The sequence below is a fragment of the Mus musculus genome, chromosome 3, assembly GCF_000001635.26.
Source record: "Mus musculus strain C57BL/6J chromosome 3, GRCm38.p6 C57BL/6J".
Lineage (NCBI taxonomy): Eukaryota > Metazoa > Chordata > Mammalia > Rodentia > Muridae > Mus > Mus musculus.
In genome coordinates, this window is record NC_000069.6 from 102,908,688 (window position 1) to 102,922,622 (window position 13,935).

Sequence of the window (13,935 nt, forward strand, 5' to 3'; positions counted from 1 at the left end):
CATTTAAATATTGTAAACATACTGGCCAAGAAAGTTTATAAAAATCTAAAAAATAGATGTATACAAAAGTGCAGTTTTATTCAAAAGCAAATGTAAAATTTTTAAATTTAGGAGAAAAATTAGAATGAAATATGTATAGTTTGAAAATATAGGCCACTAATTTCAAATTTATTTTTAAAGTAATTACAGGATGTTATTAAGAAAGAATATATACTTACCAATATGTTTTTCAATTCTTCAAGTTCCACTTCTTTGTTATTTTTAAATTTAGTCATCTCTTCTAAAATAAACAAAATAAAATGTGTTGATAGCTGGATTAAAAAGCAGGAAAGAGAAGAAATAAGCAATAATGACATTTAAAAAGAAGAATCAACCCATATCTGGCACCATTATCAGGCCAAAAACCTATGGCTAAACAGGATATAAAGCCTAAGGAGCAACTACTACTATTTTCCTGCTAAATGAACACACACACCCCTCAAAAAAGATAGACTAACACACTTAAGGAAGCTTATATAGAGTCTAAATCAACTATGCAAAAGTAATAATAGATAAATATTAACACTTATGTTTCTAGGTTAACTCATAGCCAAACGAATCCAAAACTCATGAAAGCAAAATAAACAATGAGTCTACATAAAATAATTTGGAATGGGGTGTGTACCTTTTCTTTCCAAACTCATTACTTCCTGAATCTATCTGGCTTATTACTTTCTCTTCCAATTTAAAAGAATTGATCTTCTTTCAAATTCATTCTGATCATTGCACTTTGCATTTCAATATCCTCTTCTTCTGTAACTTTATCTGTTCTAAATCATACCAACTCTGTGCAGAGAAATCCTTATTTTCTATCCCACCAAGCATCCCATATAAATACAAAACCAAAGATACCTGATTAACTTCTCTGCCCTTTCAAGCTATCTGATTTCTCATATTATCTTTTAAATTCCTGCTTATTAACTATATATTGTTTAACTCTATGTAAAACTAATAACTATTTCCATGATATTAATAATTTTATGACCTCAAAATCCAACAATAGGCACTTTGTAATGTCATTCTCAGTCTTATTGTGTAACTGGGTCATATTTGACTGTATGAAACATTCCCTACTGTTTTCTCCACCTTAAATTACCAAGACCTTGCATTATTCATATTTCTTCTCTAACTCCTACACCTATTTTCTTGCTTTTACAGCTTTCTTTCTTGCTACCAGGAAAAGTGGTGCTTTACAGTGCTTATTGTTATTTCTATGAATTCAGTATTAATTTTTTTGTTTGTTTTTTTTGAGACAGGGTTTCTCTGTGTAGCCCTGGCTGTCCTGGAACTCACTCTGTAGACCAGGCTGGCCTTGAATCAGAAATCCACCTGCCTCTGCCTCCCGAGTGCTGGGATTAAAGACATGCGCCACCACCGCCCGGCTCAGTATTAATTTTATAAAATCTTTTCAGCATAATCTTCCCACTTTTTAAATATTTTTTAAAGATTTACTTATTTTTGCATGTGAGTATTTTATTTACATGTATACCTGCAAGACAGAAGAGGGTATCAGCTGTCATGTGATTTCTGGGATCTCCGAATGAGCAGCCAGTGCTCTTAACATGTAATTTTTAAATTGCACTCCTATACACAGTACTTTCAACATTCTATCAACACAACTACCCAAAGCCTCTCTATACCTTAATCTACTTACTTAAATCTCTATACTTAAAATCTACTCATAATATCTAACTCTTCCTTAGTACCTTTCCTACTCTTTTGCTTCATTTTGGTACCAACATTAACATTCAATAAGAAAACTGAGCATTTACCTCAAATACATAAATATGTAAAAATATGAATAAGTATTATTAATCTGGACCCCTGAGACCTCTCAAACACTGGACCACTAACCAGGCAGCATACACCAGCTGATATGAGCTCCACAACACACATACAGTAGAGGACTTCTGAGTCTGTGTTCATTCAGAGATGATGCACCTAACCCTCAAGAGACTGGAGGCCCCAGGGAGTTTAGAGGTCAGGTGGGGTGGGGTGGGGCATGAGGGCATCCATGTGGAGACAGCGTGGGGTGGGGAGGAGGTGTGGGATGTAGAACAGTCAAAGGATGGATACAGGACAGGGAATAGAATACGGAGTGCAAAAAGTAAATTAAAAATAAAACAAATTTTTAAAAAAGAATATATATTTACCTTTTAAAAACTGTAATATAAATATGTATTATCATATTGATCATAAATATAACTTAAATTAGAAGTTTTGATATTTTCACTTTTTAGTTTAACATAATTTTTGCATACTCCCTCATTCTGGATACTATTACCCCAATGGCTTTATTTTATGTCTTTAACCTTTCCCTCTTAGTAACTAAAGATTTCTCAAGAGCACAGTGTTTTACTTTCATGTTCCCACAATACACATAATGCTGTTTCAGTTCTAAAATTCCTTATACAAACTTCTCATAATACTCTAGTATGGCAAAGTATTGAAATTACAATGTGATATATAATAGACACTTAGTAGTAAAAAGCTGTTATAAATATGCAATAAAGATATTTAAAGATATTTAATACTATTCCTTAATCTACAACATTCTACAATTCTAAAGACAGTAGGTAAGTGCAACAATTTAAAAATAATACTTTGTATTCTGAAGGAATTTTTTAATTAGATAAAAGAAATTGTCTTTAACTATTATATTTGGGTTTTGGTTGGTTGGTTGGTTGGCTAGATAACTGGGTTTTGTGGGGGTGGTTGGCTAGCTGGTTGGTTGGTTGGTGTTTTTTGTTGGTGGAGGAAGCATGGGGATTGGTTTTACAAGACATAGATTAGCTCTGTATCTTTGTCTATTCTAGAACTCACTCTGTAGACCAGGCTGTCTGTGAACTCATCCACTTGCCTCTGCCTCTCTAGTGCTGGGATTAAAAGCATGCATAACTATTGCAATGCCCAGATAGCTGGTTTTCTGAGACAGGGTCTGTCTATATAGCCCTGGCTGTCCTGGAACTCATTATGTAGACGTGGTTGGCCTTGAACTCACAAAGGTCCACCTGTCTCTGCTCTCAAATGTTATGCCATCATAATTATGCTAAGAAGTAAAGTTATAAATAAAATTATCTGGACACTGCAAGGTTAGATAACCAAGTATCAATCTACAGTGGGAAAGTAAGGACTACAAAAGGAAAGGCATCAATATGGTTCAATACTTCAACCAAATCTGATATGATAGCACAGAAATTTTATTCAGTAATAAATCACTGAATAAGGTACTTATGCTCCAATAAACACAGTCACCTACACTCCTCTAAACACTATAATGAAACTCATTAAGTCAGTCTCTCTCTCTCTCTCTCTCTCTCTCACACACACACACACACACACACACACACACATAAAGAGACCATGAAACTAGAAAAAAAGGCTAGCTGGAAAAAGCAAGATTATCAGAAATGGGAGGGGCACAAGCAAAGGTAAATGTGATCAAAATTTACAATGTATAAAAATGTCACACTGATTATAATTAATATATGCTTTTAAAAATATTTTTTAAAAAAGGAAATCAACCTAGGAGCTAACTACTTATGAAATGTTAAGTAAGCATTATTACTAAGCAGTATTACTTGTAATTGTTTTAGCTGTACAAGTAAGTCAACTAACGGTATAAATATTCAAATTAATATAAAATTTTATAGAAAATTATTAAAATAACATAAACACCTGTCAATTCAGATATAGTAGTTAAAAATACCTTTTAATAGAAATTGAAAAACAACTTGTTTTATCTTTTGTCTACATTTGCATATATTCAACCTAATAAACATGAGCATAGACTTATAATTAGCTAACTACCTAATCGTAAGTTCACAGAATTATAAAACTGTTTTATTGTATAAGTTCTTGAATTTTAACAGTATTATACAATATAAAATCATTTTTCCTAAAAATATTTTATGATCCAACTCCACTAAAACAAAATAGAATCCACAAAATAGAAGGATGAGCCAGGTGTGATGGTGCACATTGGTAATACCAGCACTTAGGAGGCAGAGGCAAGAAGACTGCTGCAAGTTCAAGACTACTCCGGTCTACACAGAGAGTACTGGGCCAGCTGGAGCTACATAGCAAGACCCTAAGAAAAATATAAAGAAACAAACAAATCAATCCAGGAAGTAATGCATTCCTGTAATCCCAGCATTCATGAGGCAAAAGGACCAAGATTTCAAGACCAGTCTGAAATATGAAATATGATCCTGCCTCAAAAATTGTTTCTTCAATTGAAATGTAATCAACATTTCCCTTAGGATTATTCAGGCCTTTGAATTCTAAAATTTAAAAAAAACACACACACAAACATCTCAGGTTTATATTAAGACATCTCTAAACCATATAAAGAAACATAACAGCTTTTTTCAACTGAAATATTCTCTATTCAATAAGAATTTTTCCCTAATTTTTATATTTATTTTTATTTTATATACATGAATATTTTGTCTGCATGTATATATAAATACCACATGCATGCATATTGTCCAAGAGGCCAAATAAGATTCCCTAACTCTACAATCATAAGCAGTTGTGAGCATCATATGAGGAAAACAAATCTAAGTCCTTTGTAAGAGCAGTAAGTAGTCTTAACTACTTGTTAATAGTTTAATAAATTTAACAAAAACCCCAAATTTATTTTTATAATTAGTTATTAAAGTTATCAAAGTATACTTCTCTCTAAATCTTACCTAGTTCATTTGATTTCTTCTGGAGTTCCACAGTAATCAGTTTCAGTTGGTCTTCATTTTTTTCCAACCTTATGAGAAAATTTTAAAATTCAAATTATTATTTTAGGTACCATTCATCTAATAACTAAAACTGGCACAATGTAACAGCTGATGTATCTAAAATAGATTCATTCAGTAATTAAACATTAAGTATTAATCTATATAAGGCAGTTTAAAATAAAAATTATAAGTATAATTACATCTACCTAAAATCTTAAGTCTTATAATTTGTATCTTAATTGCTAGTGGTGGTAGTGTAAACCTTTAATCCCAGCACTTAGGAGACAGAGGAAGGCAGATCTTTGAAGCCAGCCTGGTCTACAGAGCAAGTTTCAGGAAAACCAGGGAAGGCTACACAGAGAAACCCCGTGTGGAAAAACAAAAACAAAATTTAAAAAATGTATTTTAAGCTTTTCTTATTTTCTGTTTCCTTAAACCATAGAACTGAGGTAAGATAGCTCAACAAGTAAGTGGGCTTGCTACCAAGCTAACAACCTGAATTTAATGCCTAGTAGAGAACCTACTCCTACAAGTTGTTCTCTCATCTCCATACACAAGCATGCATGCATACATGCATACACACACACACACACACACACGTAGTAAATAAGGGGCTGGAGAGGTGGCTCAGTGTCTAAGAACACTGACTGCCCTTCCAGAGGACCTGAGTTTGATTCCCAACAGTGGGCTCACAGCTGTCTGTAACTCAAATTCTAAGAGATTCAACACCCTTTTCTGGCCTTTGTGTGCACTGTATGCATGTGATGCACAGACATACATGCAGGCAAAAACACCCATACACATAAAGTTTTTTTGTTTTTTTTTTAGTTTTTAGTAAATAAAAAAATTTAAGGTAATTGGAACACATTATTCTACAGTAATTTATAATTTTATTATTTACAAATTGCCTTGACAAGTTAATCAGAAATATATAATAGAAGACCTTAAAAGGTTACATTTTTCTCCTCACTATGTACAGTAGAAAAGAAAAATTAAGTATATCCAGGATATAAGTTTGGAGAGAAATTTGTTCCTCTCATTTATTCTGCCAAATTTAAATTGATCATGCTAACAGGACAAAAATAATTTCCTAGGCCTCAACATACTTTTATATTAAAATCACATAAAGCAAGGAAAAATAGAGCTAGTTGTTGATCTAATTTTAAATAAATACTATTTAGGTTAAAAGCAAATGAGTATCACATATAGAGTGGTATTTACTTTATTCCAAGATAGTTGCTAAATTAATACATTGTAAGTAAGGTTACAGACCTCAGTGAAATACATTTTTTAACCTGGACATTATTCCTATGACACTAATAATCCATACACAGTGGTTCTCAACCTGTGGGTCACAACCCCTCTGGCAAACCTGTCTCCAAAAACATTTATATAAAATATCATAAGTCACAAAATTACAGTTTTGAAGAGAAATTTAAATTATTTTATGGTTGGGGTCACCACAACATGAGGAACTATATCAAAGGGTCACAACATTAGATGGTTGAGAAGCACTGGTCCACACTATTAATAAACATGTCCTACCACTGAACCAACATTTAAGGACTTGTCTATATAACTTAACAGCAAAGCATGCTTGGGAACTTTTCCAAAGAATGCCTGATTTTTAATGGTACTGAATATCAAAAGTAAATCATTTTTATGTATTTACTTGTATGTTTAAAAACTGTTTCACCTTTGCTGTTCTGTTCTCAGTAATTCCTCCAAGGTACATGTAGTAGCTTTAAGTTCAGTCACCACAAATGAGTGAGTAGTTTTAGCTTTGTTGAGTTCTTCCATTTGAGCTTCTTTTACTTCAGTGAGCTGAGAAATCGTTTTTGTTGCTATCTGCAAATCTTCCTCTAAAGCTTTCTGAGTGCTCTAAGTGAAACAAAACACAAAACAAAAAGAATGTTGCAAAGGCCTAAAATGTTTAAAGGCTTAAGTCATCTATTTCTACATTTGTTTGCCTTTGCACTCCATACTTCCTCCTACCCATTGCCCTTTCTTGGCATACTGAAATAACCCAACCCCCCCCCAACTATCAAATTTCAAGTAACCATTCTCTATAGTTCTGATCCCTCCAGAGATTTCCCATGCAGTTAGCCCACACAGTTCTCTCCACTCTTAGAACTGTTAATGACTCTTTATTAGATTGAGTTATTCTATTAGTACTTAGATATGTTTAATCCAATGCTCTTATTAGAAGCATTTTCAAGGTAGAATTAAGTTTTCTATTTGAATCTCTGAGTTATAATACATTTTACTTGTATCCAATAGTATTTGTTAACTGATTATGTGATACACACCATACAATAGTCACTAGTCATTTTTTAAATCATACCATACTTCTTTGCATAGACATTTTAATATCTTCAAGTTCTGATGTTAAATGATCCTTCTTTTCACTTAATTCTTTTAAGTTTTCATCTTGTAATTCTAAAAGATAAAATTATAGATAGGCATTGTTTGGTAGAAATGGTTATCAGGGAAACTGATCTCTATAGCAATTACTCCTTTTCCTGTACTAGAAAACAATCCAAAAAAAGAACAATACACATATACACACTAAATTTCATAAGACTATTTTTCCCAAAACCTCACAAATGAACATTTTTTTCAGTATCTACATTTATAATTACAATAGAATGAAAACAGACATATAACCCAGCTTTAACAGGAAGATTAAAAAACTATTCCTTATTTTTCATTTGTACATTGCTGTCAAGGAGTCAAGGGCTTATATATGCCATCTCCTATTCCATTTGTCAATACAAATATTTTTTGGAGCCAGGTAGAGTGACTGCAAGTCTAGAATACTATCTCTAGGGAGGACCAAGTAAGAGTAAAAGTTGGAGGCCAACCTGAACAATTTGGCAAGCTCATGTCTAAAAATTGGGGGGGGGGGGGGGGCGGGCCTGAGTAGCTCATGCTCCTTCTCAAAAATAAAAGTTTTGAAAATAAAAAAAGGCTTTGTCCATTGTGAAGCAAGCTAAGGCTCTGTTAAGTCATAAATATCATAACTAATAGGTAGTATGCAAAAACCTGAGCCTCAGGTGGTCTTCAAAGATATAGTCTTTGGGGTTTTGAAGAAAAGGATTTTTTTTCTCTTATTATAACACAGGCTAGAACCCTATGAGGCTTCCATCAAAGATTAATATTTAACACTAAAATGTTAAATGTGTGTTTCTAGAGGATTTTTTTTTTTTAGTTTTGTTTTTTGTTCTGGAGGTTTTTAGTGGTGGTGGTGGTGGATTTGTCTGCATTTGTTTTGGAGACAAGATCTCACCAAGTATCCCCTAGTTACCTGAAACTTTTTATATTTCAGGGTAGCCTAGATATTAATATGTAGTCCAGTCTAGAACTGGAACTTGGCAATCTCTTGCCTGACACTCTTAAAGGATTATAGACATGTACCACCATGCCTGAATGAAATATTTTAGAATAGCAAAACACTGAGTAGTACATAAATATACAAAAGCTGACACTAATTTATGATTGTACATATATGGTCTAATATACCATGTAGTCACTAAAAAAGATAATAGAAATCTCACTAACAGTCATAAAATAGAAAAATGACAGGTTAAAATAGTATTTATATAAGCCATGAACATAAAATAATTAACAAAAAGTACTTTTAAATTTATATTCCAATAATGAAATTATTCATGATTTTATTTTCACAATTTTCTATCTTCACTTCTTATTTCTACCATAAACACTTAATATTATATTTATTGGTGGGCTATGTTATATAAAAAGATTTTTATTCCACTTAATAGCTAATATTTACTAAATTCTAAGTCTGAGTTAAATAGTCTATGTGCCTTATATGTCCATTCATTTTTAAACCTCATATAAATATTAAGAGGAAAACTTCATCATCTTTTCTGGATTCAAACTATATTACTGCTTCTTTTTAAATTTTTTACTACATTTATTTATATGTGTGTGTGTGTGTGTGTGTGTGTGTGTGTATCAGTATCTGTGTTGTGTCTGCATGGGAGCATGCATGTGTCACAACATACATCTGAAAAAACTTGCATAACTGGGTTCCCTCCTACAGATTTGGGGGACTGAATTTGTCATCAAGCTTGGTTAGCTGCTGAGCCATCATCTCACCATCACCAGATGCCAAAATATTTAACCATTTTGACTCTACTATTCCCACCTGCTTGGGAAATTAGAGTCTTGACTATTGACATTTTTAAGGCTTCCTGTTATGATAATACAGCTTAAAATGTTCAAACACAATATTCAATGGCCCCACCTAGAAATCCATCCCATCTGCAGACACCAAACCCCCACACTACTGCTGATGCCAAGAAGTGCTTGCTGACAGGAGCCTGAAATGGCTGTTCCCTGAGAGGTCCTACCAGCACTTGACCAATACAGATGCAGACCCCAAGGGAAGAACTAGGAGAAGGACTGAAGGAGATGAAGAGGACTGCAACCCCATAAGAAGAACAATATCAACTAACTGGACCACCCAGAGTTCTCAGGGACTAAACCACAAACCAAAGAGTATACAAGAAGGGAGCCAGGACCCCAGATACATATGTTACAGAGGATGGCCTTATCTAACATCAATGGGAGGGGGAGCCTTGATGCCCCAGTGTAGGGGGATGCTAGAGGCAGGAGTAAGAGAATGGGTGGAGGAACACCCTCATAGAGGCAAAGGGGAGGGAGGGGGAAGTGGTAGGGAGTGGGAGAAGGGTAACTGGGAAGGGGGATATCATTTGAAATGTAAGCAAATAAAATGATTAATAAAAAAATTTTTTAAAAAACTGAGTCATCTATCCACCCCTGAAAACTGCTTTCTTTAGAAAACTAAGGGTCTGTTATTTTTCAATTGCCAGACAAAATTCCCTGACCAAGGCAACTAATTTTCCAAAAAAGCTTTGGAGCTCACAATCGCAAAGAATTAACATCTATTACCAACAGGATAAGGAGCATAGCATCAGACAGGCATTTCACTGGAGCAATAGCTAGGAGTGCTTTACTAATTGAGTCTTCTTCCTTGTGGTGAATAAGAATAACAGCCATCCCCACCCCCAGGTCATATATTTGAATACTTGATCCCCCAAGCACAAGTATCCCAATACTTGATCCATAAGCACAAGGCACTGAGACACAGCAAACTGGGAATGTCTTGGGCTTTTTAAACTTCAAAGCCTGCACATCCCCTAATCCTTCCAAAACAGTTCCAAGCACTGAAAGACAAGTATTCAAACACATGACCCTATGGGGGCCATTCTCATTCAAGCCACCACAGGGAGCTGGGAATATGATTCAATTAGTAAAGTACTTGCTGTGCAAACATGAGGACCTGAGTTTGATCCTGAGCCCACTTTTTAAAAGCTGGATGAAAATGGCACATGCTTATAATCTTATGTTGGGAAAGCAGAAGTTGGAGTCTATCCAGCATAATTGGCTACTCCAGGTTAAGCCAATGATCCTTTCTCAAAATATGTCTTAATCAGAAAATCCACTCTTTCCAATAAATTACAATGAAGGCCTTTACCAAGAGTAAGAAAGGAGCCAAGTGTGGTAGTGCACACCTGTAATCCCAGCACTTGAGAAGCAGAGGCAGGCAGATCTCTGAGTTTAAGGTATATTAGACAGTGGAAAAAATTCTCTCAAGAATAGAAAAACATGGGGGCTGGAGAGATGACTCAGGAGTTAAGAGCACTAACTGCTCTTCCAGAGGTCCTGAGTTCAATTCACAGCAACCACATGATGGGTCATAATCATCTATAATGAGATCTGGTGCCCTCTTCTGGCATACAGGCATGCACTGTATACATAATAAATAAGTCTTTAAAAAAAAAAGAATAGAAAAACAAAAAACCATTACTATGTTCTGGAAAATAGATGGTGTTTCATACAGTATATTATACCTCCAAAAATATTTTGCCACTTGAATCAACAGATACAAACATTTATAAATCTGTCTCATCCACCTGGATTCTCTAAGTAACTGCCTCACTCCTCAGTTTACCATACATATATTTATCTTCACATTTCCATGAATTGTACAAGGCATATTTTCTTATTGTCTTGAAGAGATCTCTAGCAAACTGTTAATAAACTAAGGAAAAGTTTGACAATTTTCTCCAATACTTTTCAAAAAAAACTTGCTCTAAAAATTATTAACTTCTTCCACACTCCTCCCAGAGGATTCAAAATTCATTAATTTATAAAGTATCTGGATTCATTCATTTATAAAATATGTTTCAGGCACTATTTTAAGCACTTGAAATGAACAAAGGAACAAAAGGGACTATGAAAGGGCCTGTTGTCCTGTTTAGTTTTGGAGGGTTTTTGTTTTGTTTTGTTTTGTTTTTTGTCAACACCTGGAGAAAGAGAACCTCAACTGAAAAATTGCTTTAACAGACTGGTCTGTAGGCATGCGTGTCTGTGGGGTTTTTCTTGATTGCTAATTTCCTTATGTGGCCCTAGACCACTGTGGATAGTGCAATTGCAGACAAATCATGTGTTGTATAATAAAAAGCTGGCTGAACATGACCTGGGAACAAGCTAGAAAGCAAATCATAGGCAATTTCTTTTCAAGGTTCAGCTTTTGCTCTTGCTTTCGTTCCTGTTATGACTTCCCTCAGTGATGAACTATGATCTATAGGTGTACATCAACTTTCTTTTGGTCCTGTTGTTTGAGCAACAGGAACCCAAACTAGAACACCCATCATAAAGTAATGATGACAAAAATACTAATTACAAGTCATCAATAGACAATATGTACATTAACCAAAACTGTACCTTGTATATCATATATGCAAAAATGCATTGTCCAAAACAACTAAAAATAATGTCTTTTCATAGCATGTTGTTGAAACTGAAGATTAAAAGTACAAAAAAGAGAAAAGAAGAGCATCTGTGCTTTGATATAGATCTCCAAGTGATTCAATTATGCCCTCCTTCAACTGATCCAAACAAAGTGTAAGAGAAAAGCAATAGAAAGCATCATTAAAAATTGTGACAAAACTCAAAAATTTAGAAGAAAAAGAAAACATAAGTCACACTCTCATATTTTTATATGTATTCTTACTTGTTTTTTCCTCTAATTGATTAGCTTTATCTCTGGATTCCTCTAACAGAAATGTTAAATCTTTCATTTTATTTTCTTTCTCAGCACTTTGGATCAACAGTTCTGATACCTAAAATAAATTTAAAAAAAAAACATTGTAGATGGAAAAAGTTAAAATTAGCACCTTAGCATTTATTATCACCTATAATTATATATACTTATTTTATATGTTTTAAATAGTGTGTATATCATTTAATGCATGCTTATAAAATAAATATTTATTGAATGAATGAGTAAACCTGGATACTATATTCAATATTGAACTACTCATTTCAAACTTTTAAAGAGAAAGTACATAATAAAAATTAATTCACTCAATAAATATTATGAGCACCAGAAATTGTTAACGTTGAATATACAGAAATGAGAAAACTCACCTTTAAGAAACTTAGCATTCACACAAACAACTACACCTGAGCCTTATCATCAGTAATAGAACAAAAATGTTATCAAAATCAGGAAAGAAGCTATCTTTTGACAGTATTTGTATTAGGGTTTTTTGTTTTGTTTTTTTATCTTTTTGTGTTTGTTTTTCTGAATAGAGTTATCTGTATTCTTTACTAGTCTGGAGTTCTATGTAGACCAGAATGACCTCAAACTCACAGAGACCCAGCTGTCTTGCTGAAACTTTAGGCATGTGCCACAAAGCCTGTCTAGGGAAGGAACATCTAAATCAGTCTCGTGGAAAGTAGTAAAACTTTCGAAGGGCTAAAATGAGTCGGTATATAAAAATTAATCAGGCAAGCCAGATATGAAGCACACACCTTTAATCCCAGCACTGGGGTAGGAGAACGTAAAGTATATAAAAACAGGTAAGTTCAAGGTCAGCCTGGCCTATGTAGCAAGCTCTAGGACAGCCAGGACTATTTAGAAAGACCCCATCTCAAAAAACAGAAAAGAAGTAAGGCAGCAAGACAGGCAAGCAAAGAGAAATGGTTGTTCTAGGCTGATTTAAGAAGACAAACTATTGATAAATCTTGATATAGATAACCAAAAGTATTCAGATGTAAGAAACAGCAAAAGTTAAAGATTCAAATTAAAAAAAAAAATTTTCACCTAAAAATTAGCCACGAAAGTAACAGAAACTTTATCTCTAAAAAGCCACAAAACAATTATAATCCAAATTGTTAAGGTTCAGACCAGGATGAACTGCATGAAAAAGAGATTGCATAATACAAACCTAAAATTGATATTCTTGCAAACATCAGAGAATATAGACTTACCATTTACAAGTCTTCTACTATGTGATATTAATAGAAAGAAGCAACAGAATTTTTTAGTTTCATTAGTGTTAAAGAGAGTTAATTTCAAAATAAACTGCTAAATGTGAAATGAGTTGTTAATGATTATCTTTATTAGGTTTTTTAAATAAAATTTCTCATATTTTTTCAGCAATGTAAAATGATATAAACATTGTAAATTCATTAATTCAATACTCAGGGCTAACCTTCCAATGAGTGTCTAATGGAATCATGAAAATAAATTTGACTAAGCAAAAAGCTAAAGATATATATATATGTGTGTGTGTGTGTGTGTGTGTGTGTGTGTGTGTGTGTGTATCTTTAGCTTTATATATAAGCTTTTTATATAAATTACTCATATGTCTGCAAAAACAATGCTTTTGATATAGTAGGTATTTTATGAGTTAACAAATGTAAAGAATATAGCATTAATCTCAGTGATGGATATGATATACTAACTAACCTAATAGGAACACTACTCAATATAGACATAAACCAAAACATCACATTGTACCTCATAAATATATATAAACATTATTAATTTTAAAAGAATAGAAATAGTGAGTTATTTTTTAAAACCTGATTTTCCTTGTTGTTTACTTCCTTCTGATATTCTTCTTCAAGATGTTGGATTTTTTCATGATCTTCCTTTACTTTAAAAAAGAATAAATAAACCTTGTCTTAACATAATTGCATAGCTTTTTCATTGCCAACTAAATTTAAATATTTCATTTTTCTCAAAGTTATACCTCACAAGTTTCTAGTACACTAAAACTTGTATTTTCTTGTTGCCAATTCTTTTTAATAAAATAGT

The 13,935-nt window shown here is 33.3% G+C and overlaps 1 protein-coding gene across 2 annotated transcripts in view; it reads right to left on the reverse strand.

Annotated features, from left to right (window-relative positions):
- The window catches only part of Sycp1 (synaptonemal complex protein 1), a 117,602-nt gene that overhangs the window by 90,189 nt on the left and 13,478 nt on the right, over window positions 1-13,935 (reverse strand). For both annotated transcript variants that reach the window (NM_011516.2, XM_006501229.1), the window contains 6 exons: window positions 13,701-13,774; window positions 11,842-11,950; window positions 7,117-7,211; window positions 6,469-6,653; window positions 4,734-4,801; window positions 219-280 (listed from right to left, as the gene is read on the reverse strand). In NM_011516.2, the coding sequence (NP_035646.2) occupies window positions 219-280; window positions 4,734-4,801; window positions 6,469-6,653; window positions 7,117-7,211; window positions 11,842-11,950; window positions 13,701-13,774 (593 nt within the window). The remainder of the gene's footprint in view (window positions 1-218; window positions 281-4,733; window positions 4,802-6,468; window positions 6,654-7,116; window positions 7,212-11,841; window positions 11,951-13,700; window positions 13,775-13,935) is intronic.